Raw genomic sequence first — 23,832 nt, 5'->3', positions numbered from 1 at the left:
ATAAACAATGGCCTTGTGTCTGTGTCAGCTACAGTTTAGTTCAGGACCAAATTATGTGATTTCTCCCCCATTTGAAGCAGTCAGGCAGTGTCAACCAGGATGCTAGGAACTTCGACTATGACATCAGTCACTTTATATTATCAATAGCATCAAGGTATGGTCAGTAAAGAACATCAATACAAATCAAATTTTATTGGTCACATGCACCGAATACAACAGGTGTAGACTTTACAGTGAAATGCTTACTTACCAACATTGCTGAGTTAAAAATACATATTTGCTAAATAAAAGGAAATAGTAAAAAAAACAATAACGAGGCTATATACAAGGAGTACCAGTACCGAGTCAAGGTGCAGGGGTACATTCTTATCTTCCATGACATAATACACATTTACCTACACTACCGTTCAAAAGTTGAGTCACTTAGAAATGTCCTTGTTTTGAAGGAAAAGCAATTTTTTTTGTCCATTAAAATGACATCAAATTGATCAAAATACAGTGTAGACAGTTAATGTTGTAAATTACTATTGTAGCTGGAAAAATATTTTTTATTGGATATCTACATAGGTGTAGAGGCCCATTATCAGCATCCATCACTCCTGTGTTCCTATGGCACTTCGTGTTAGCTAATATAAGTATATCATTTTAAAAGGCTAATTGATCATGAGAAAACCCTTTTGCAATTATGTTAGCACAGCTGAAAACTGTTGTTCTGAGTAAAGAAGCAATAAAACCGGCCTTCTTTAGACTAGTTGAGTATCTGGAGCATCAGCATTTGTGGGTTCGATTACAGGCTCAAAATGGCCAGAAACTAAGTACTTTCTAATGAAACTCGTCAGTCTATTCTTGTTCTGAGAAATGAAGGCTATTCCATGCGAGAAATTGCCAAGAAACTGAAGCTCTCGTACAACGCTGTGTACTACTCCCTTCACAGAACAGAGCAAACTGGCTTTAACCAGAATAGAAAGGAGTGGGAGGCCCCGGTTCACAACTGAGCAAGAGGACAAGTACATTAGTGTGTCTAGTTTGAGAAACAGACGCCTCAAGTCCTCAACTGGCAACTTCAATAAATAGTACCCGCAAAACACCAGTCTCAACATCAACAGTGAAGAGGCGACTCCGGGACGCTGGCCTTCTAGGCAGAGTTGCAAAGAAAAAGCCATATCTCAGACTGTCCGAAAAGATTAAGATGGTCAAAAGAACACAGACACTGGCCAGAGGACCTCTGCCTAGAAGGCCAGCATCACAGTTGCCTCTTTACTGTTGGCATTGAGACTGGCCAGTTTTATTGCTTCTTTAATCAGCACAACAGTTTTCAGCTGTGCTAACATAATTGCAAAAGGGTTTTCTAATGATCAATTAGCCTTTTAAGATGATAAACTCATATTAGCTAACACAACGTGCCATTGGAACACAGGAGTGATGGTTGCTGATAATGGGCCTCTGTAGATATTCCATAAAAAACCTGCCGTTTCCAGCTACAATAGTAATTTACGACATTAACAATGTTTAACAATGCTTTTCTTTCAAAAACAAGGACATTTCTAAGTGGTATAAACTTTTGAACGGTAGTGTACCTTGTAAAATTTAAAGGACATTTAAAACAAACCTGTTACTCACCAGTGTGAGAACCTGTAATAAACAGGAAATAATTTTCCAATAAACAAGCACAGCACCTCAATAGGTCTAATTAAAGTCAAAATAAAAATCTAAGAGGCAGGGCTTAGGGTTCTGTGCAAATGCCAAGCTTAAAAAGGACTGGGAAAGTGAATGTCAAGTTTTTTTACCCTTCTGTTTGGTCAGTGGAGTGTCATTGCCAGTGGTCTTTAATGATGAATGTCACATAACGGGACATTGATGCGAGGAGAGCATGGCATCTCACAGCTGAGCACAAATGCCCTCAAATGGTAAGGTCAATCCTTTTATTTAGAAAACAAGTAACAAGTTAAAATGTACAGTATCTGAGTGAAACGTTAGCACTGTTCATTTTTCCAATGTATTTTTTGTACTATATATCCTTGCCAAGTGGTCTGCCTATAAAAGGGCACCTGTCGAAGAGACAGGTATACAGTATGTGTATAGGCCTAAAATCCACCTGCTGTCGCTCTCAGATGCAGATGTATGATGTAATAGGCTACTGATGCTTGATATGGTCTGACTAATAAATCTTACATCTTTTGTTTCAGCATCACTGCCAAGATGTAGATTTCAATTCCTTAACAACTTCCAGGGCTCCCCTTCATCAGCAACACACATCTCATCTTAATCCCCTGATATTTGGTCACAATGGCTGAGGGATTTCCCGAGACATATGCCAAGACTGATGAAGCATGTATTGCCTAGGCATGTGTCGGTAGGCCTATTTATCCTATGGTCTCAAGTTCTCTGCTACCACTACAGGCCTAACACACAACAGGCAGCTATCCTTCATGGTACAATTTATTTGGCATTTAATTAGATATACCTCTACCTCAGAAAAACACACAGACGCCTGCAAAAGAAGCAAACAATTACAATTTAAAAGCTATGAATTAAAATATCAGCTATTGCATTTTATAACACATTGAAAGTTGTTTTTTCACACCACCATTGTGACTTTCAATAGCAAATCAACTTGTGTAAATGCAGCAGGGGTTCCAATGCATTCATCTACATCAACCTGTAGGCAAGCATCTGTAAGCTAAACCTGGGCCAAGATGAAAATTAGAATTCTGTTCTCTCATCATGCCTCTACTAAAACATGCACTGCAGGTCCTACAAGCTGAAAACACACTCACACCAAAGATGATTATTTATTCAATTTAACTAGGCAAGTCATTGTAAATAAGAATCTATTCTTTACTGACAGCCTACACCGGCCAAACGCGGACGACGGTGGGCCAACTGTGCGACGCCCTTTGGGACTCCCAATCACGGCCGGTTGTGATACAGCCTGGAATCGAACCAGGGTGTCTGTAGTGATGCCTCAAGCACTGAGATGCAGTGCCTTAGACCACTGCGTCACTCGGGAGTCCAAAGATTGAGATCTGATTCCAAAACACCATCCCCCATACATGCACACCAAGTTTACAATAAATTTGTTTTTTTACAAATCATAACATAATTTCCTTGGATAATCCACAAAAGGATTGTCTATGCTGAAAAAAAATACTAAACAACTTGAGACCTACCGAATAACATTTTTTTTAAAATGACGATGCAATGCTACATACATCTGTACATAAACACAGTGTACACACACACACACAGCTGTGATTCTCAAGGCGGATCTTCACCCCATTTCAGTGCTGCTGGTGATAGACTTCAGCCAAATAGATGACCATGCTTTGTAGATCCTGGCTGGTAAGGGCTTAGACCAAAGTAGTTCCAAAACCCTCATAGGGGTGTTTGTGCTTTCATAGGCCTGCCATCATAGCCTTCTATCTCCTTTGGCCTTTCAACTCTACAGGTGAACAAGCACGACAGAAGAACTGAACAGGGCTCTCACAGGTCTTTACACCTTGAGTCACAATGGGGTCAAATTATGTGGCTTTCCTAGTAGTTTTTTTGTTTACTACATTAGACTTTCTTTGTCTGTCATTATCATGAAACATGAGAAAGGGGGTTGGCCACCCAATGCCATATAGGCTACCGTTAGAACCTAACCAGGTAAACCTCCAATGTCATATCACCTTTGCTATCATATCACCTTTGTTATAGTCAAACTAAAATACACTGAGCTGACAATGTACATTGACAAGAAAATATATTACAGTGGATCCAGTTGCAGCTTCCAAAAATGTCACAATTGATGTTTGTTACACTTCCCCACGTTATCAGTTATGCTTGCAAAATATATTCAGTTTTAAAATACTTAATGACATTGAAAGCAAATGCACAGAGCTACTTGGCAAACAGGTGATGTGCAAAATGTTAAAAAACAAAGTTTGGTTTTTATATACAGGTGCATACATACACTCACACATAGTCAAGTAACAGATTGTTTTACCAATGAATTTAGTATTAAATCATTAATATGATTTAATGAAAAGAACACCATCTAAATAAGTTTACTTTTACACATTTCATTGGGTACAAAACAGCAAGTAACCATTGCTACAAGCTACACATGAAGCTCTAACCTTAATTCACACTCACCAGTGACATTCTCTTTCTTGTGGTGAACTCATTGACAAACATGAGGGACCCATCATCTATGTTCAGGTCCCAACAATTCCCAGCCTATTTCTTACCCAAGAAAAGGACAATACTCAACCAATGGACATCAACAAAAATTAATGAACAAAATGCAATATTGTAGCAAGATTCTTGTAAAAGTTGTAACATTTACCTCATCATCAACACATGTGTTAGCTGGAGCTAACAATAACCATACCTAAATATTTCTGCAAGGTTGAAAAACCTCTTGTAGAAGAACCTCTCATTGTTCTATTTACCATTGTGCTATCAATCTCGAAGACATCTTAGTATATCAGATTGATTAGAGGGCAAAAATCCAAGTTCAGAGGCGATGCTTGGGATAGGAAAACGATGTATTTAATTCATGGAGGAGACTTGGGAGAGAGAGCAGAGTCATGCGAGTCATTGTCAATAACTGAAAATCTAAGTTCTGCCTCGGCCTCCAGGACATAAGCAGTAGGATGCAAATTAAGAAGCGCAAAGGACTTAAGCTGAAGTGGATCCATCTACCTCCCCCTTCATTATTACCTTGTGTAAGGCTTGAGGGAGTGTTTATATTGGGGGAAATCTTGAGCATGAAGCTCAAACAAAACAAATAATTCAAAAGCTTTGTCCAATGAAAACTAAAAGCAGTAGCTCATCCTGGTGTAGTGTTTGTCTTCTCTGTACAGAATCAGTCTTCCAGATCCATTTGATTGTCTTACTCGTCCATCTGTTCACCTATACGAAAGCGGTCTGATCCACTGCATTTAAGTTAAACTGTAGAGGTTACGTTTCTGACAAACACCCACTTGGTTTCAGTTCACCTGTTCAAGAAACACACCAGTCCGATTTTCCTCACACCTCAAGAAGTGGACTGGTCCTTCAGTCTACCCTGATACTGTTTCTACACCGTCTTTTTCCATCCCATCCCAGTCTCTTCTAACTAACAGACCCCATGTGATAGACCAGTCTGCCACTGCCTTCCTCTCTCAAAGTGTGGGTCCAGACAGGAGCAGCTCCCCACCCCCCTTAGTCCTATACCACGGTGCTGAGGGAGCAGCTGTTGCTGCAGTCTACAGGCATGGTGTCAGGGGCGTGGGTCCAGACGGGAGCAGCCCCCTCCCCCAGTCCTATACCACGGTGCTGAGGGAGGAGCTGTTGCTGCAGTCTACAGGCATGGTGTCAGGGGCGTGGGTCCAGACGGGAGCAGCCCCCTCCCCCAGTCCTATACCACGGTGCTGAGGGAGGAGCTGTTGCTGCAGTCTACAGGCATGGTGTCAGGGGCGTGGGTCCAGACGGGAGCAGCCCCCTCCCCCAGTCCTATACCACGGTGCTGAGGGAGGAGCTGTTGCTGCCGTCTACAGGCATGGAGTCAGGGGCGTGGCTGTCTGTGGGGGTGTCAGGCCCCACCAGTAGGGTGCTGCTGTCCATGGAGTCTTCCCGCTCCTGGAAGGACATTTGCACAGGGACAGGTGGCGCTGGGGCGTCTGTCATGGCATCTACCACGTCCCTCATCTGACTAGGGATCATCTGAACGCCATGGCGTGCTGTGGAGAACAACGAGAACAGTGATGACAGGGTTCAGAAACAGTTAGATACTCAACCTAGTATGTAAGTCTAGAAAAAAAATCAACTGATATCACAGAAAGTGAGGAAAACACGTTAACATTAACAGCACAGGGTGGTCCTACCGAGGTCCACATAGAGGACGCTGTCGGGGTTGATGGAGGCTTCGTAGGGAGGAGGGGGGTCATCTGGGTGCTGGATGTCAGAGTATTTATAGGCAGCGTAGGGAGGGGGAGGTTCCTGGAAATGAAATGCGCCTCTCTCTCCATCATCAGAGAGGTGCAGGGGAGTGAGGCCAGTGCCAAAAGCATCCGGGCCGTAATCAAAGCCTGGGACTCGCCGCCCAAGGTTGAAATGGTGAACTGAGAGCAAAGAAAGGCTGAGTGAGACCAATTGAAACGAACCAATCATCATTCAATGCAGTTGATTAAGTTTTACTACTAAAATGCATACACATTTGAATACACTGAAGTACCAGAGACAGGCTAGAGGCAAGTACAGACTGATTAGGAGAGGCGTTCCGTTCCCTGTGTTTGTTTAAAGACCAAACAGGGCTTTTCCAGAAGGGATGGCGGTTCCGGCCGTGATTGGGAGTCCCATAGGGCGGAGCACAATTGGCCCAGCATCGTCCGAATTTGGCTGGTGTAGGCCGTCATTGTAAATAAGAATTTGTTCTTAACTGACTGTTTAAATAAAAGGTAAAAATAAAAAAAGCAAACTTGGTGCCACCTGTTGTTTGTATGAGTGTGATTATATGATGCGTATGGTTACCTCCAAGGAGTGTTTGGATGCGCTGGCGTCTGCGCTGCCGGAGCCTGTGCACCATGAAGAGCAGCAGAGAGAGGATGAGGAAGGACGAGATACAGCTGACGATCAGACGCATCCCACTGGCCATAGAGTCAAACAAGCTGCTGCCTTCTAAAAGACAGACAGGGTCCACATTTTTATACATTTCAAGTGTTTCTGAATTCTCTCTCCTGAAATTACAGTGCCAAATATTGTTGAACAACATGACAGGACAAGAGATCAACATTTCAAGCTCCACCTTGTGAAACATTCACAACACCCATAGTTTATAGTTTTTGTTTAGGGAATTGTGTGAGTAGTTGGATAGTACCCCGGTCCAGGCAGGTGAACTTGCAGCACTCCTTGGGGTCCTTGCCGAAGTTCTTGCAGCCCTCCGGGCGATTACACAGCGCAGCCACACACATCTCTGGCTCGCCGTTGTGACATGTGCAGCTCAGGCACGGGTCTTCCCCCTTAGGGGTGAAGTAGTACCCCTCAGTCACCACCTGGTCCTTTATGTCCACACATGTCTGCCCTGTTAAAGACAATCAAAGGTTTAAGACCAAAACCAATCAATAACTATACCTACACTAACACAACAAAGGATGCTGGACTTCCCTGACTTGGGCATGCATTACAGCACACAAGGCTTTAGATACAGAATTACATGAAACTTATGACTCAAACAACCAGGTTTCAGCTGAGCATCTACACTTGTTACAATCAAGCTACTTTGACCTCCTGTGAAGCTGCATAGGTCATTTGGTTTTGATGAGAGCAGACATACTCCTCTTGCACAGGAAGGGGAACTTCTTGTAGCAGTTCTCGGCATGCCAGCTGTGAAGGCCGCGCTCGTTCATACTCTTGATCTGAAAGCGCTGCAGCTGGGCACAGAAGATGTTGTCCTGGGTCGGAGATGCCTCTCCAAAGTTAGTCAGGCCCTCTGGCGGCAGGAACACCTGCATTGACCCTGTAAGGGAACCGAGAGAGAAAGGAACAAGATGAATCGTAAGCCAAATACAGGTTTAATGCTTTGACTGATCGTAGCTGTTTGAGCATGACAATGAGTTGCATCTGCTCCCTTTAGCTCATTTTCAGTGGGATTCAAGCACAATATACTTTAATTAAAATGAACAAAGTCCGCACCCACCTTTATATGACACTTCCCAATGGCCCTCCAGTGAATGGTTCTGATTGGTAATGACATACTGGTAACCCACCCAGAACCTGAAACAGAGAGAAAGTGGATTAAATAATAATAAATTAGTCTGTACAGTAAAAAAAAAAATCTGCTTCAGCCTTCAGGCATTCATTTCAACATTATTACTTCATGTAACACATCCTTAGCAAACACTCACTTGCACTGGTCTCTGCGCTCGCACACTTCCTCGTCGAAATCCACCTCAATCTTGAGGATGAACTGCAGTTCCTCGTTGGTGACGAATGTCGCCAAAGAGCCATTGACTTTCTGACACGTGTCCACAGCCTGCCAGTAGTTCTCATTCCTCAGGTACACTTTGTAACAGCTGGCTGTCTTCTCGTAGTGATGCCACCCACTAGGGCACTTCTCTGTGGAAGGGAAAGGTGCTTTAGAGCTCCAACAATATGTCCAGTAACAAAGCTGGAGGGAGAGTTAAACGTGGGTCTTACTGTTAAAGCGCACAGGTTGGGCCACACCGATGACATCTTCCACTTGGTCAAACCCATTGGCAAAGTGAAACGTCTCCTCTTTCATGGCTGAAAGGGAGGACGGGAGAGAAGTAAGAGGCCGTATTTAAATAGAAGGAATGTACTGTGGTGACTGGCTGCAGTTCATAACAAACCTGAAGACAGCTTTGTTTGTTGACAAGGGACTTCTCATTAAGGGGAAGAAAACTTTTTATTTAGTCCCTTCACAGGTCATCAATGGCAAAAACATCAAGTTCTTTCTCATGACAATAAATACACAAAACCATTTCTGACTGCTTTTGCCACCATTTATCAAATAATGTAATATGCACACAGTCAAGTTGAAATAAAATGGCCGTGTTATAGAAGGTCACATGCTGTGTGTGAACCCAATCCTTTCCATAATTCCTATTATGCAGCCAGAGATCAAGGGACCAGCGCTCATTCAGGAATTAAGTCATGGAAACAATAAGATTTCCTTCAACCGCTTACTACTGCAATATCAAACCATCTCCGCAAGAGAGATCAACAAACAAAGCACACAGTAAAAGGCGTTGAGAAAATGTTTACTCAGATTGAGTTTGGCGTTTCCCCTGACATTTAGAAAGTTGTTTTCTAAATCAAATCGATAGTTACATATCGGAATATTATTTGGGCAGATACTGTATTGATACTTTGACTCCAATTTGTATTTGTTTTAAATAATAATAATAATTTAGACCATGCAACTTATTACATGACATGTTCAGACAATTTTTTCTCCTGAACTTATTTAGGGTTGCCATAACAAAGGGTTTGAATATTTATTAACTTAATTTTTAATGAATAATAAAAAAACTATTCCACTGACATTATGGGGTATTGTATGCAGGCAATATAATTTAAAATTGACTCGATTGTGGCAATCTGTAACTCAACAAAATGTGGAAAAAGTCAAGGGGTGTGAATATTTTCTGAAGGCACTGTATAGTAAGTAATATTTTTGCAACATCAAATTGCAGTATCGAATCGCAATAAATATAGAACCGTGAGAATCGCAATACTTATCGTATTGGCACCCAAGTATCATGATGGTATCATGAGGTCCCTGGCAATTCCCAGCCCTAATTGTTTGGAAAGGGGACCAGAGTTCAGGTTGGAGTCTGGGTAAAAGATGTTTCACTCACGGGGGCAGTCCAACTCATCGCTCTTGTCCTCACAAGCTGCCCAGCCGTCACACTGCCAGGACATGGGGATGCATTGCATCTTCCCACTGCGGCAGGCAAACTGTCCAGGGCTGCAGCGCAGTTCTGAAACACAGCACAGAGGAAAGCTAAAGACACCACACAGTGCCCCCTGTAGTTATGACATGGTCACTGCAACACAGCTTTTATTCTCTCCCATACCTGCTTACCAATTGTAAAGAACTGAAAGACAAGTCAATGAAAGATTTAGCATTTCCAGCTTTTAGTATCATTACAGAGACATGTCACTGACAGACAAATAAGAAAAGGTTTTCACCATTTATCATGCACATTACATTAACAATGCACCTGATGCTTTCTAGAATAAAAACTTCCCAGGAAACAAATGAATAAAATATAGCATTAAGGGAAAAACTGGAAGGGAATGCAGCAATACCTCAGGTGTTTTGACTTAGTTCAATTCAGGTCTGGTGCTTAAAATAAAACAGATTAGCTACATCTAAAACAACTTATTTCATTATCACTGAAACAAACAGCGGTATTCATTGAGTGTTTTTGAGACCTGCGCTTAGAAACAACTTAAACGGACTCACAAGAACCTGAGAAACAATAGAAATGAGGGACATACATTAGGGCCTAACCAATATCTAAAAAAAGGCCTCCATAAAATAAAACAGTTAGCCTAAAGGGGCCAGAAGAAAAACAGTTAGCCTAAAGGGGCCAGAAGAAAAACAGTTAGCCTAAAGGGGCCAGAAGAAAAACAGTTAGCCTAAAGGGGCCAGAAGAAAAACAGTTAGCCTAAAGGGGCCAGAAGAAAAACAGTTAGCCTAAAGGGGCCAGAAGAAAAACAGTTAGCCTAAAGGGGCCAGAAGAAAAACAGTTAGCCTAAAGGGGCCAGAAGAAAAACAGTTAGCCTAAAGGGGCCAGAAGAAAAACAGCCTAAAGGGGCCATATATCAGAATAAAACAAGACCTAACCTTATTTTACTTTAGTGTCTACCCCTATACCCATTAGAAACACAGTGGCAGTATTAAGTGGGTCAGCGTCTCTGTGGCATGTGTGATTAACATGAGACAGCATCGGAACTGCCTGTCAGGGCTTCTCTAGTGAGGAGGGAGTATAAGGCCCAGTTGTCTAAGAACGCAGAAAGAAAAAAAAACTCTTCCCTCTATGGCACTGAACAGATAGTCTAGACACTGGACTAACAGGATTCTTTGAAAGTATCTCGGTATTGTTGAACGAGCAGTTGCATAAAAACTGGTTCGAGAAAATACCTAAGTTAATGGAAAAACAAAGCACTGCTGTGAATGGGAATATTAAATAGGCACAAGCTGAGAATAGAACAAAGTAACCCAAAATCGCTGGAGACTGGCAGGCCTACAGATACACTGCACTAACAGAGGAGACGCTGCTTACCTGACAATAATCTTGCCAGAGCTAGCCTTGGACCTGAAACAAAACAAAAAGCAATTTCTGATGAACCAACCCCTTAAATCTCAACACATTCCTAGTTGGGAATGTTCTACCACATAATATATTAAGCTATTTAGCAAAGCGACTTACAGTCACAGGTGCATACATTTTACATATTGGTGGTATTGGTGTTAAAAGCTCCATGCTCTACCAACTGAGCTACAAAGGACCACAAATCAAAATGTATTGGTCGAGTACACATATTTTGCAGATGTTATCACAGGTGCGGTGAAATGCTTATGTTTCTAGCTCCAACATTACAGTAATACACAACAATACACACAAATCCAAAAGAAAGAAACATCAGAACAAGCAATGTCAGAGTCCATATACACTACATGTACAAAAGTATGGACACCTCATCGAACATCTCATTCCAAAATCATGGGCATTAATATGGAGTTGGTCCCCCCTTTGCTGCTATAAACAGCCTCCACTCTTCTGGGAAGGCTTTCCACTAGAAGTTGGATATTGCGCGGGGACTTGCTTCCATTCAGCCACAAGAGCATTAGTAAGGTCGGGTACTGATGTTGGGCGATTCAGTCTGGCCTGCAGTTGGTGTTCCAATTCATCCCAAAGGTGTTCGATGGGGTTGAGGTCAGGGCTCTGTGCAGGCCAGACAAGTTCTTTCACATCAATCGACAAACCATTTCTCTATAAACCCTGCTATGTGCACGGGTGCATTGTCACACTGAAACAGGAAAGGTCCTTCAAACTGTTAAAGTTGGAAGCACAGAATCATCTAGCATGTCATTGTATGAAGTAGAATTAAGAATTCCCTTCACTGGAACTAAGGCACCTAGCCCGAACCATGAAAAGAAAACTCCCGTCAGCAACAGACGTGGCTGAAATAGCTGAATCCACTAATTTGAAGGGGTGTACACATACAGTACCAGTCAAAAGTTTGGGTACGTCTACTCATTTAAGGGTTTTTCTTTGTGTCACATGTGCCGAATACAACAAGTGTAGACTTTACCGTGAAATGCTTACTTACAAGCCCTTAACCAACAGTGCAGTTCAAGAAGAATAAATTATTTACCAAGTAGACTAAAATAAAAAGTAATAAACGTAACACAATAAGAATAACAAGGCTATATTCAGGGGGCACCGGTACCGAGTCAGTGTGCGGGGGTACAGGCTAGTTGAGGTAATCTGTACATGTAGGTGGGGCGGAAGTGACTATGTACAGGTAACAAACAAACAAACAGCGAGTAGCAGCAGTGTACAAAAGGGAGGGGGGAGTCAATGTAAATTGTCCAGTGGCGATTTTATGAATTGTTCAGCAGTCTTATGTCTTGGGTGTACAAGCTGTTCGGGGTCCTGTTGGTTCCAGACTTGGTGCATCGGTACCGCTTGCCGTGCGGTAGCAGAGAAAACAGTCTATAACTTGGGTGTCTGGAGTCTCCGACAATTTTATGGGCTTTCCTCTGACACCACCTATTATATAGGTCCTGGATGGCAGGAAGCTTGGCCCCAGTGATGTAATGGGCCAGATGCACTACCCTTTGTAGTGCCTTACGGTCAGATGCCGAGCAGTTGCCATACCAGGTGGTGATGCAACCGGTCAGGATGCTCTCGATGGTGCAGCTGTATAACTTTGAGGATCTGAGGACCCATGCCAAATATTTTCAGTCTCCTAAGGGGGAAAAGGTTTTATTGTGCCCTCGTCACGACTGTCTTGGTGTGTTTGAACCATGATAGTTCATTGGTGATGTGGACGCCAAGGAACTTGAAGCTCTCAACCTGCTCCACTACAGTCCCGTCGATGTTATTGGTGGCCTGTTCGGCCCACCTTTTCCTGTAGTCCACGATCAGCTCCATTGTCTTGCTCACATTGAGGGAGAAGTTGTTATCCTGGCACCACACTGCCAGTTCACTGACCTCCTCCCTATAGGCCGTCGTTGATCAGGCATCCACTGTTGTGTCGTCAGCAAACTTAATGATGGTATTGGAGTTGTGGGTGGCCACGCAGTCGTGGGTGAACAGGGAATACAGGAGGGGACGAAGTACACACCCCTGAGGGGCCCCAGTGTTAAGGATCAGCGTGCCAGACGTGTTGTTGCCTACTCTTACCACCTGGGGGCAGCACAGGATCCAGTTGCAGAGGGAGGTGTTTAGTTAGGAGCTTCGTGGGCACTATGGCGTTGAACGCTGAGCTGTCGTCAATGAACAGCATTCTCACATAGGTGTTCCTTTTGTCCAGGTGAGAAAGGGCAGTGTGGAGTGTGATTGAGATTGCGTCATCTGTGGAGGCTGTATGCGAATTGGAGTGCGTCTAGGATGTAGGGGAGGAAGCTGTTGTTGTGAGCCATGACCAGCCTTTCAAAGCACTTCATGGCTACCGACGTGAGTGCCACGGGGCGGTAATCATTTAGGCAGGTTACCTTCGCTTCCTTGGGCTATATGGTGGTCTGCTTGAAACCTGCATGTATTACAGACTCGGTCAAGGAGAGGTTGAAAATGTCAGTGAAGACACTTGGTCAGCGCATGCTTTGAGTACACATACTGGTAATCCATCTGGCCCAGCGGCTTTGTGAATGTTGACCTGTTTAAAGGTTTTGCTCACATCGGCTACCGAGAGTGTTATCACACAGTCATCCAGAACAGCTGGTGCGCTCATGCTTGCTTCAGTGTTGCTTGCCTCGAAGCGAGCATAAAAAGTCTGGTAGGCTCGCATTACCGGGCAGGGCAGCTCGCGTCTGGGTTTCCCTTTGTAGTCCGTAATAGTTTTCAAGCCCTGCCACATCTGACATGCGTCAAAGCCGGTACAGTAGGATTCAATCTTAATCCTGTATTGACGCTTTGCTTGTTTGATGGTTCGTGAGGGCATAGATTCTAGAATAATGGGTTAGACATCAAAACTATGAAATCATGTAGTAACCAAGAAAGTGTTGAATCAAAATGTTTTTTTTATATTTGAGATTCTTCAAAGTAACCACCCTTTGCCTTGACAGCTTTGCACTCTTGGCATGCTCTCAACCAGCTTCACCTGGAATGCTATTCAACAGGTCTTGAAGGAGTTCCCACATATTGTGAACACTTGTTGGCTGCTTTTCCTTCACTCTGCGGTCCAACTCATCCCAAACCATCTCAATTGGGTTGAGGTCGGGTGATTGTGGAGACCAGATCATCTGATGCACAACTCCATCACTATCATTCTTGGTCAAATAGCCCTTACACAGCCTGGAGGTGTGTTGGGTCATTGTCCTGTTGAAAAACAAAATGACAGTGGGACTAAGCCCAAACCAGATGGGATGGCGTATCGCTGCAGAATGCTGTGGTAGCCATGCTGGTTAAGTGTGCCTTTGAATTCTAAATAAAATCACAGACAGTGTCACAAGCAACACCCCCCCAAAACGCCTCATCCAGGCTTCACGGTGGGAACCACACATGCAGAGATCATCTGTTCACCTACTCTGCGTCTCACAAAGACACAGCGGTTGGAACCAAAAATCTCAAATTTGGACGAGTCCAAAGGACAGATTACTGGTCTAATGTCGATTGCTTATGTTTCTTGGCCCAAGCAAGTCTCTTCTTCTTATTGATGTCCTTTAGTAGTGGTTTCATTGCAGCAATTTGACCTTGAAGGCCTGATTCACACAGTCTGCTATGAACAGTTGTTGAGATGTATCTGTTACTTGAACTCCGTGAAGCATTTATTTGGGCTGCAATTTCTGAGGCTAGTAACTAATGAGCTCATCCTCTGCAGCAGAGGTAACTCTGGGTCCTCATGAGCCAGTTTCATCATAGCGCTTGATGGTTTTTCGACTGCACTTGAAGAAACCTTCAAAGTTCTTGAAATTTTCCAGATTGACTGACCTTCACGTCTTAAAGTAATGGACTGTCATTTCTCTTTGATTATTTGAGCTGTTCTTGCCTTGATTTACCAAATAGGGCTATCTTCTGTATACCACCCCTACCTTGTCACAACAACTGATTGGCTCAAATGCATTGAGTAAAGAAATTCCACAAAATAACAAGGCACACCTTTAAATTAAAATGCATTCCAGGTGGACTATCTCATGAAGCTGGTTGAGTGAATGCCAAGAGTGTACAAAGCTGTCATCAAGACAAAGGGTGGCTACTTTGAAGAATCTAAAATATATTTTGATTTAACACTTTTTTTTGGTTACTACAGTCGTGGCCAAAAGTTGAGAATGACAAATATTCATTTTCAAAGACTGCTGCCTCAGTTTGTATGATGGCAATTTGCATATACTCCAGAATGTTATGGAGTGATCAGATGAATTGCAATTAATTGCAAATTCCCTCTTTACCATGCAAATGAACTGAATCCCCAAAAAACATTTCCACTGCATTTCAGCCATGCCACAAAAGGACCAGCTGACATCATGTCAGTGATTCTCTCGTTAACACAGGTGCGAGTGTTGATGAGGACAAGGTTGGAGATCCCTCTGTCATGCTGATTGAGTTCAAATAACATACTGGAAGCTTCAAAAAGGAGGGTGGTGCTTGGAATAAGTGATAACTAAGTGGCTCGGTGAACAAAACATCGATATTTTGGGTCCATGGCCAGGAAACTTCCCAGACCTTAATCCCATTGAGAACTTGTGGTCAATCCTCAAGAGGCGGGTGGACTAACAAAACCCCACAAATTCTGACAAACTCCAAGCATTGATTATGCAAGAATGGGCTGCCATCAGTCAGGATGTGGCCCGGAAGTTAATTGACAGCATGCCAGGGCAGATTGCAGAGGTCTTGAAAAATATTGACTCTTTGCATCAACAGAAGCCTTTGACACATATGAAAGGCTTGTAATTATACTTCAGTATTCCATAGTAACATCTGACAAAAATATCTAAAAGACACTGAGGCAGCAGACTTTGAAAAGTTGTATTTTTGTCACTCAACTTTTGGCCACGACTGTACATGATTCTGTGTGTTATTTCATAGTTTTGATGTCTTCAGTATTATTCTACAATGTAGAAAATAGTAAGAATAAAGAAAAACTCTGGAATGAGCAGGTGTCCAAACTTTTGACTGGTACACTATTTAAATGGTTAAGACAGTATGGACAGTATATTATTAAAAAGGTATACAGCAGTAGTTATAAAGGATGAGCCAAAACATCAATAGCCACTACAATGTCGAAACATGTCATGAGTTCAGTACCATTTGCCTTGATTTTGCAGACCCACGACTAGGTGTATTGACATTAGCCAGCTTGCTAACGTTAGCATGCTAGCGACGCTAGTCAGCATAGGCACCTACATGATAACTAGCTAGCAAGCTCTAGTCCAATGGAAACCGATGCAACTAAGATGGCTAACGGCTAGCTAGATGACCAATGGTGACAGGGAGGTCACTGAGATTCAAGGCTTAATTAGTGCCATTGTGTGGAAATCGCAAAGTAAATTCTGGTTGATGAGCTAGCTAATTTCGCTAGCAAGGTAACTGTGACAGTAACCAGTGTGCATGCACAAATGCATGACAACACATTGTATCTAAGTCAAGAAGGAATGCAGAACAGACTGCCTCTGGGACTGGACTCCTCCCAGCTAGCTAGTATAAGGGTACAAAAACATTTTTCTAGTCAATGACAATACATGTTGCATCAAATATATCTCATTGACATTGCGTGCTAGTGCATAACATCTCTAATTGTGTTTGTTTGCATAGGAAAGGAGACTCACCCAACATCAATCTTGTGAAGGGGTATACACATCTATGATAGCTAGTGACAGAGGATGGATAACAAGGTAACCACTAGATGTCCTCGTATACCCATATTTCGATCAAATGTACTTGACTTTTCATCAGTACTTTGTGAATGACAAGCCCATTCAAGCTATTTTGGGATACCTATATTCATCAATGGTTTCTTATACTCAGCAGGTAGGGCCTACATACTTCAGATGATTTGTCTTCATGAATGGTTTCATGTGAGCTTGGTTGCACCCCCATCTTAAAGCGTAAGAAGGCATTAGATATCACCAAGTATGCTGTATTTCCATTTCTCATTTAATTAGGCCCACCTCAATCCCAAAATGCAAATCAGTTTACAGAGAAAATACATGTACGCATGTATTTATGCGTCTTAGAGATCCATAAGTGTCCTCCAAAATGTCACAGGTATGTTAATATACAAATCATATGCAATAGTGAACTTTTACACCAGTGCAGCAAGCTAGTGGACTCTATCAAGTACTTTGGGTATAGGATGACACCTAGTGGTCATATGGTTGATTTCTCCCTATCCTTAACTTCTCTCCCCCTCACTGTTCTCTTTTTTCGTGCTCTGGGAGGCCCCTGAAAACTGTCTCCACTTCTTTCCTGAGCAAGAACTACAAGCCAAATGCCAGAGAAGTTGTGGACTAATATGCAATGTACTGAGAGATATTTTGTCATATGCATTTTTAAATGCGAAAGAAAGATGTATTGCTAATGGAGATTGTCTTGTTTTGCACGCTTTGTACGAAATAATAAAATGCAGTACTACAGGATATTTAACGTAGCTCTTTATTAGCTAGCTATAACTGGCATGTTCACGTATCGCCAACCAGGATCAAACTGACCATGACCTAACCATTTGGGTGGTCTTAACCAATCATAGCACAGTATGATATGGCGGTAAAATGCATCCAATTATAATTCAGTATTTTTAAACATATGAATATTACAGAGATGACATCTAGCTAGCTACTTTGCATGTTGTAAACTGTTTGCTCATACAGTAGCTAAGTGAATTTGTGTACTGACTTATTAACTACAGCTAATAAAAGATAATTTCATTGCATGAGAGCTGCATCTGTAGGTGCCTGCGTTTTGCGTCCCATGACAGTCTGTCCTGGTTGTAATGTTGACAACACAACGCTAGCTAGTATCAGCTTTGATAACTGATATACCTTGCTAGCTAACTTAGCTAGCTCATCAAAGTATTTTCTTTGCCATTTCTGCACGATGGCACTTACTAGAGCATTGAATCTTAAAAATGGACCTCATTATCAGCACAGAACATCCAGCTAGTCACATAGCCAGAAGGGTTGCATCGGTTTCCATTGGCTAGCTAGCGTCGCTAGCATGCTAATGTTAGCTAGCTAAAGGTGATCCAGTTATCTCTGCAAAATCAAGCAAATGGAACTGAACTCATGACAAAATCATGTTGTTTTCACATTGTAGTGGCTATTGCGGTTTTGAAGTGTGAAAATGACTTAAGTCCCAAGTTCGCACGAGATACTGCTAGCATTAGGAGCTTTATAAAATGTATAAAATGAAAAGGAGTCACACATCTCACTAGAAACAGTTGTCTTTGCTCAGCAATGAGCAATGGTACCAGCCCATGGGAAATTCTGGGTATTCAACCATCTTTTCTAAAAAAAGATGTTTGAGTTGACCCAAATGGGACCAGGACAATTTGGAACCACCCACCGTTCCAATAATGTTTGCTGTAAAAAAAAGTATAACTTTTTTTTTGTTGTCCGTTTGCAAAAACAGTCAGTTTAAATGCAAGCATAGAATGTAGCCTGGGTTGGGATGTAGGCTATTCACAAATAAGAAAGTCAGCCAATACCACCCTTCTCTCACCCAGCTCCTGAATGAAAACATTGAGGTTTTGTAAGTAAAGAATAGCTTCTTACACCACTTGCAAATTAAAACAGGTGATGATTTATGTGGTTGAAAAGAAAATAATGTTTCAAGGCAACAAAAGGTACCCTAAGTAATCTTTGGGTTATAAAATAAATCACGATGTAGCCTAATCAAAAAAACACTTTGCAAAAGATAAAGCTTAGCTCATCTCCACATATGACAACAAAAAAGTACATTGGCCAAAAGTCTGACCAGTGCAACTTTTTTCAATTTAAATTTTTCAATTTAAAAATATGATAATTTCCATGTAAAAGGACCCATGAGAAACTTTCCAAATGCACTGTATCTTTAAGGTATTTTATAAATCCTCTACCTCCTAAGGTGAAGGCAATTAGTTAATTCTTTAATGACATCACCTTTGTTTATTAAGTATTTTTAAGGGATTAAAAATCTGTAGCAGCATTTCTGCAATTGGAAATCACAGTAGTCACAAACCACAATTGGGTTCACAAGTTTAGACAGTACAGTAAAGATAAATACAGTACAGTAAATGCATGAATGTGTTATTCAATGCATTTCTATGGGCTATAGTAGTAAATGCCAAATTCAATATTTTATCCAAAATTATTAATTATTATTTTATACTTAAAAGGGGTCCTAAAATTCCAAATCAAATAGCTAAATGAGGCATGGTATGACCATCCTAAAACAATTCCATGTTAGCTTAGTAGAACCACCCGGCTTTTAGAGGTTAAACCCCACACAGGGCGGACCCATTGCCATCTGAACACGTGTTATACTGACAGAGGCGGCTAATCTCCAGTCAATGACCATAGATGCACTCTGGGCCAACAATACTCAAAAGTTAAACCATTTGTGCCATTGCTTTTATTCAACTACACAAACTAGGCATTTCATGAGGATCATGATCAGGTGTGCAAAAGGCAATAATACCCCAAATCAGTGCATGGGTTCAGGGAGACAACACAGCTTGGAGGAGCAGTAGCCTAGTGGTTAGAGCGCTGGGACAGTAACCGGAAGGTTGATGCAAACTTAAGGTCAATGCAAGTTGACGTAGCAGCTAACACAATGCTTCTTCGTGTTTCAGGTAGATTTAAAATCCGATTAACTAACTAACGCCACAACATTAGATAGCTATATCTAACATAAAACAACATTTGGCCCAGTCTTTTGTTGCTCCTGCGACGTAGCAAGTTAACGTTAGCTGGCTACCAAGCTCTCTGGTGAAACTTCGTGCATGTAGATCGATTGGTTGTTTAGCAACAAAACCGACACACGCGCAACTGTGGCAAAACAGACAGGGTTTGCTTAGATTGTTGACAACGTGTAAAATAATTAGTCTCCAATGTTTATTGAAAAAAATAATTTGCACAATGACCACTTGTCTCAAATACATTGCTATTTCACTGCTGCTATTTAATTACTTGTTACTTTTCTCTTATTCTTATCTGTATATTTTTTAACTGCATTGTTGGTTAAGGGCTCGTAAGTAAGCATTTCACTAAGGTCTACTACTCCTGTTGTATTCGGCGCATGTGACTAGTACAATTTGATTTGCTGGTTAGCTAGCGAATTTTAGCAGTATTAGCATTGACATGAAATCAGTCAAAAAATCTCAAGACATGGTTTCAATAACATTATGAAACTAGCCACTTACGATTCCCCACATGGCAGTTTGTCATTTTTGCTAGCAATCGGCCATACAGAATCACAACACGCTGACGTCTGCCCAATGGAAGCGCTCACAACGTTATCATGACGTTGTCAACTAACCCATCTGTTTTCTAGCTGAAATGCAGCTTGCTAAAATGTTCTGTTTAAAGGCGAATTGGCTCCTAACGTAAAAAAACAGCCAAACAACCATCTAAACATGAATCGACTCTATTGTGGTACGGTTCTAAAAACATAAATCCCTCTACTTTCATATCACATCGATATAATTTCACAAATGCAAAATACGCACTCACCGTACACCGTTTTAACGAGATTTAAAGGTTACAGACAAGTATTTTTCAGTGACAACCCGTTTGTGGTGTCCGTCTTACGTTTACACACAGGTGTTCGGAGAAGCAGATAGCTCATTAGCAAAGGTAGTCCACTCTGTCTTCCATTAACAAGCGCTGTAAACGTGGAAATAAGGCCATGTGGGAAACCTAAACAAGGTGTAGTGATGTAACCCCCACCCCCAAATTCTCGCTTATATAAAGGATACGTTCCTTATGTTTACAAAACCGCACCGCAAGCAATGCGTGTTAATGTTTAGCGCAAGAGTCAGGGCTCTTAACAAAACACTCCTTCCTGGTCAGAAGATACTACCGTCAATAGGCGTATTAAACTAGTGGTATACAGAAATCGGTGGTGGTAGTCAGACGTTTTTAACTGCAATGGACTGTTTAGTTGCACAAATAGTATGACAGTTTGTAACAGTAAAAAAAAATGTGCAGGGGGGAAAGGCCCAAAAGGGCTTGTCGAGTAACCCCCTCTAATGGTCATAAATCACACAAGCGTGGACAAAAACGATGACATGAAGATGTATTCGGGTTGACATCCATACACACACTACACTCCGATTTTTACATCAACATAGTGTGAAATACACAAACATTTGACTAAATGTAGGTTCATTTTGCTGGGGGGCAAGAGGAGATTGAGGATCTTTCCATTGTTTGTGTTGAATTCCATTGACCTCATTACCGCATCTATGAATGGGGTAGGCGGACTGGAGCTCCGACATCACATAAAACGACTATTTTCTCCCAAACTACTGATTTAAGTACCCAAGAAATAGCCCGCAATTACACCGATCAATGTCGTGTGTAATTGTGGGCTATTCTTCGGATGCTGAAATCAGTAGTTTTGGATAAAAACGTAATTGTATGTAACGTTGGATCTCCAGTCCGCCAACACTAGTCGCCGCTCAACTCCATCGCATCCTGGAGTTGAGTTTAATCGGCTAAATTACTGGTGAACTAGCTAGTAACTAACATTAGTAGTACTGGGTTCTATAAATAACGTGGAGCACCCAAATTTCACGTAGCTAGTAATGTTAGCTAGCTAAAGCTGCACAATACTAAAAACCTTCAGCAGGCTAGCTACAACGTATCTTTCGAGCCACACCGACGCTGGAACTGCAAAATGTAGCTAACTTACAGCTCAATATTGAACTATATCCCCATATAATACATTTTCTTGCTAAAATAATTTACGTTAACGTTTGTTAGCTCCGCAGTAAGTGGCTAGCCAGCAGCATAAATTGAGACCCGTGATAAACTACAAACGCCACCTACACTAACTAAATTCCCGTGCAAATAGGCCTACCATATACTAAGTATAGGTATAATAGGTATACTAAGATCGACATTGTGACAAATTACAACCAATTGCATTTCACCACTCTTACCTGCCAGTGGTGGGTCTGTTAATGTGAGGACGAAGAGAAGAGAGAGGAGAACGTAACTGCTGCTGTCAGCCTTTGGCAACATTTATCCTCCATTCATAGTAACTCCTCTACTCAGAAATAAAATAAACTGACACCTGAACCAACGCGTTTGCTTCGACCCTATAAACGCCAAAGACAGTACCTAGTCATTCAAAGTGGTTGAAGCACTAAACATACAAATATATGCAATAATGTTAGCAAGCGCGCTAACTAGCTACATCATTATTCGAAAGCCCTGTTTTTCGTTCGGCCTGCCCAACGTATTCCAGGACAGAAATAAAACAAGATGGCTCCATTCTCCAGTCACAACAATCCAAAACACTCCACACGGCTGATCAGATTGCGAGTTGGGGCGGAGTTAAGGTTATTGTATACATGTGTTATAGTAGCTAACAGAATTGTGTCCGGAGTGAAAAAGCATTGATTTTTGATTAATTGGTTGGTTTTGATTGATGGCAAATTAGGCTATACTTTAATTTCAACAGAACTTCATGGACAACAGCTTTTTTTAAATAATGTTCTAAAAATCTTAAGCATGGGTATTGAAACGTTTCATGAAATGTAATGCAAGTAATTTTTTATCAATTCACACATTAATTATAATCGTTTTCTTCTTAATGTATACATGTAGGCATCATGTACAATTCACTCATGTTATAACATCCTTTTAGATAACATGCTATGACTGGGAAATGAGCCATGTGCCTAATGGCATTCGTCAATGACTGCTATTGAGGAATTAAACATTCCATTATTACGCAAATTAACATGTAATAGAAATAAACTTCACGTCAATTCCCAAGTTAGTGATAAATTATAGAATGTTAGTCACACATAGGGTATTTGTTACTATCTTTGATATCCAACTATGAACTGAGTTCAACATGGTGTCAATAATAGTGAATTATAACATTCACCAGAATAGTTCGGGTCGTCCTATTTAGCCATGGATGACTCACTGGTGCTTAAGAAACGGGGCTATACATTGGGCATCAGTTTAGGCGAGGGGTCATACGCCAAAGTAAAATCCGCTTATTCCGAGCGTCTGAAAACCAATGTGGCAATCAAAATTATTAACAGAAAAAGGGCGCCGCCGGATTTTTTGGATAAGTTCTTGCCCCGGGAACTGGACATTCTTGCATCCCTAAACCACCGCAACATCGTCAAGACATTCGAAATTTTCGAGACTTCAGAAGGCAAGGTGTACATGATTATGGAGCTTGGTGTGCAAAGGGACCTACTGGAGTTCATCAAATTCAGGGGTGCCTTGCCCGAAGATTTCACCAGAACACTGTTCAAACAGCTGTCACTTGCAATAAAATTCGCACACGCCCTAGATGTTGTTCATAGAGACTTGAAATGTGAAAACCTGCTATTGGACCAAAACTTTAACCTCAAAGTGTCAGACTTTGGTTTCGCCAGGAGGTTCAAATATGATGAGGATGGACAAATGATTCTCAGCCAAACGTTCTGTGGCTCTGCAGCCTATGCATCACAGGGGGTCCCATACAACCCCAAAGTGTATGACGTTTGGAGTATGGGGGGGGGGGGGGGGGGGGTCGTTCAATTCATTATGCTCTGTGGGTCTATGCCCTATGATGACTCCAATATCAAGAAGATGCTGAAGATTCAGAAGGAGCATCACATTGATTTCCCACGCAGCAAAGCTGTCCTGACAGAGTACAAAGACTTGATATATCACATGCATAACCCCGATGTGGCCCAGAGGGTAGAGATTGACAATATCCTTGAGCATGTATGGGTGCAGTCCAAATCACATGGTAGTATGAGACGGGAAGATGGGCCTTCCACATCGGAAGCAGCTTGCTCCAAAAAGGAAAGGAAGGATGAAAGTAGTAAGAATCCTCATGGCAATGAGAACAAGAAAGGGGTGAAAGCAGAGGCTGAGGCCAAATCAGATCCAAAACCTTCAGTGTAGAGCAAAGAGGCAGCTGGAACGTCTAAGCACACCAAGAAAAAAGTAAT

The 23,832-nt window shown here is 41.9% G+C and overlaps 2 protein-coding genes across 4 annotated transcripts; one reads left to right on the top strand and one right to left on the bottom strand.

Moving 5' to 3' along the window:
• Window positions 1-177: 177 nt before the first annotated feature.
• LOC129814863 (integral membrane protein DGCR2/IDD-like) lies at window positions 178-22,185 on the bottom strand. Of its 3 annotated transcripts, XM_055867971.1 has the most exons (11): window positions 21,808-22,185; window positions 10,782-10,814; window positions 9,348-9,470; window positions 8,164-8,250; window positions 7,872-8,082; window positions 7,664-7,740; window positions 7,301-7,483; window positions 6,845-7,048; window positions 6,499-6,645; window positions 5,853-6,089; window positions 178-5,708 (listed from the first exon to the last, which is right to left on the bottom strand). In XM_055867971.1, the coding sequence occupies exons 1-11, from the start codon at window positions 21,887-21,889 to the stop codon at window positions 5,482-5,484; spliced, it is 1,611 nt and encodes a 536-aa protein (XP_055723946.1). In that variant the 5' UTR covers window positions 21,890-22,185; the 3' UTR covers window positions 178-5,481. The 3 variants fall into 3 exon arrangements, with proteins under 3 accessions (XP_055723946.1, XP_055723954.1, XP_055723964.1); XM_055867979.1 differs by lacking the exon at window positions 10,782-10,814; XM_055867989.1 differs by lacking the exons at window positions 9,348-9,470; window positions 10,782-10,814; window positions 21,808-22,185 and adding an exon at window positions 8,337-9,335.
• A 607-nt stretch (window positions 22,186-22,792) lies between these two features.
• LOC129814895 (testis-specific serine/threonine-protein kinase 1-like) lies at window positions 22,793-23,785 on the top strand. Its single transcript, XM_055868045.1, has one exon. The coding sequence runs from the start codon at window positions 22,793-22,795 to the stop codon at window positions 23,783-23,785; it is 993 nt and encodes a 330-aa protein (XP_055724020.1).
• The last annotated feature ends 47 nt before the right edge of the window (window positions 23,786-23,832 follow it).

Source organism: Salvelinus fontinalis, chromosome 2, assembly GCF_029448725.1.
Source record: "Salvelinus fontinalis isolate EN_2023a chromosome 2, ASM2944872v1, whole genome shotgun sequence".
Classification (NCBI taxonomy): Eukaryota; Metazoa; Chordata; class Actinopteri; order Salmoniformes; family Salmonidae; genus Salvelinus; species Salvelinus fontinalis.
Note: the sequence above shows the minus strand (reverse complement) of the source record. Positions and strands in the feature narration are given on the sequence as shown.

What these genes read in the sequence shown, in the direction of transcription:
- LOC129814863 (XM_055867971.1), bottom strand. Translation starts at nt 21,889, where the DNA reads ATGTTGCCAAAGGCTGACAGCAGCAGTTACGTTCTCCTCTCTCTTCTC. An exon ending in GAGCGCAGAGACCAGTGCAA is followed by an intron (nt 7,741 to 7,871) that starts GTGAGTGTTTGC and finishes TCTCTGTTTCAG; the next exon opens with GTTCTGGGTGGGTTACCAGT. An exon ending in GTTCACCTGCCTGGACCGGG is followed by an intron (nt 6,646 to 6,844) that starts GTACTATCCAAC and finishes TCTGTCTTTTAG; the next exon opens with AAGGCAGCAGCTTGTTTGAC.
- LOC129814895 (XM_055868045.1), top strand. Translation starts at nt 22,793, where the DNA reads ATGGATGACTCACTGGTGCTTAAGAAACGGGGCTATACATTGGGCATC.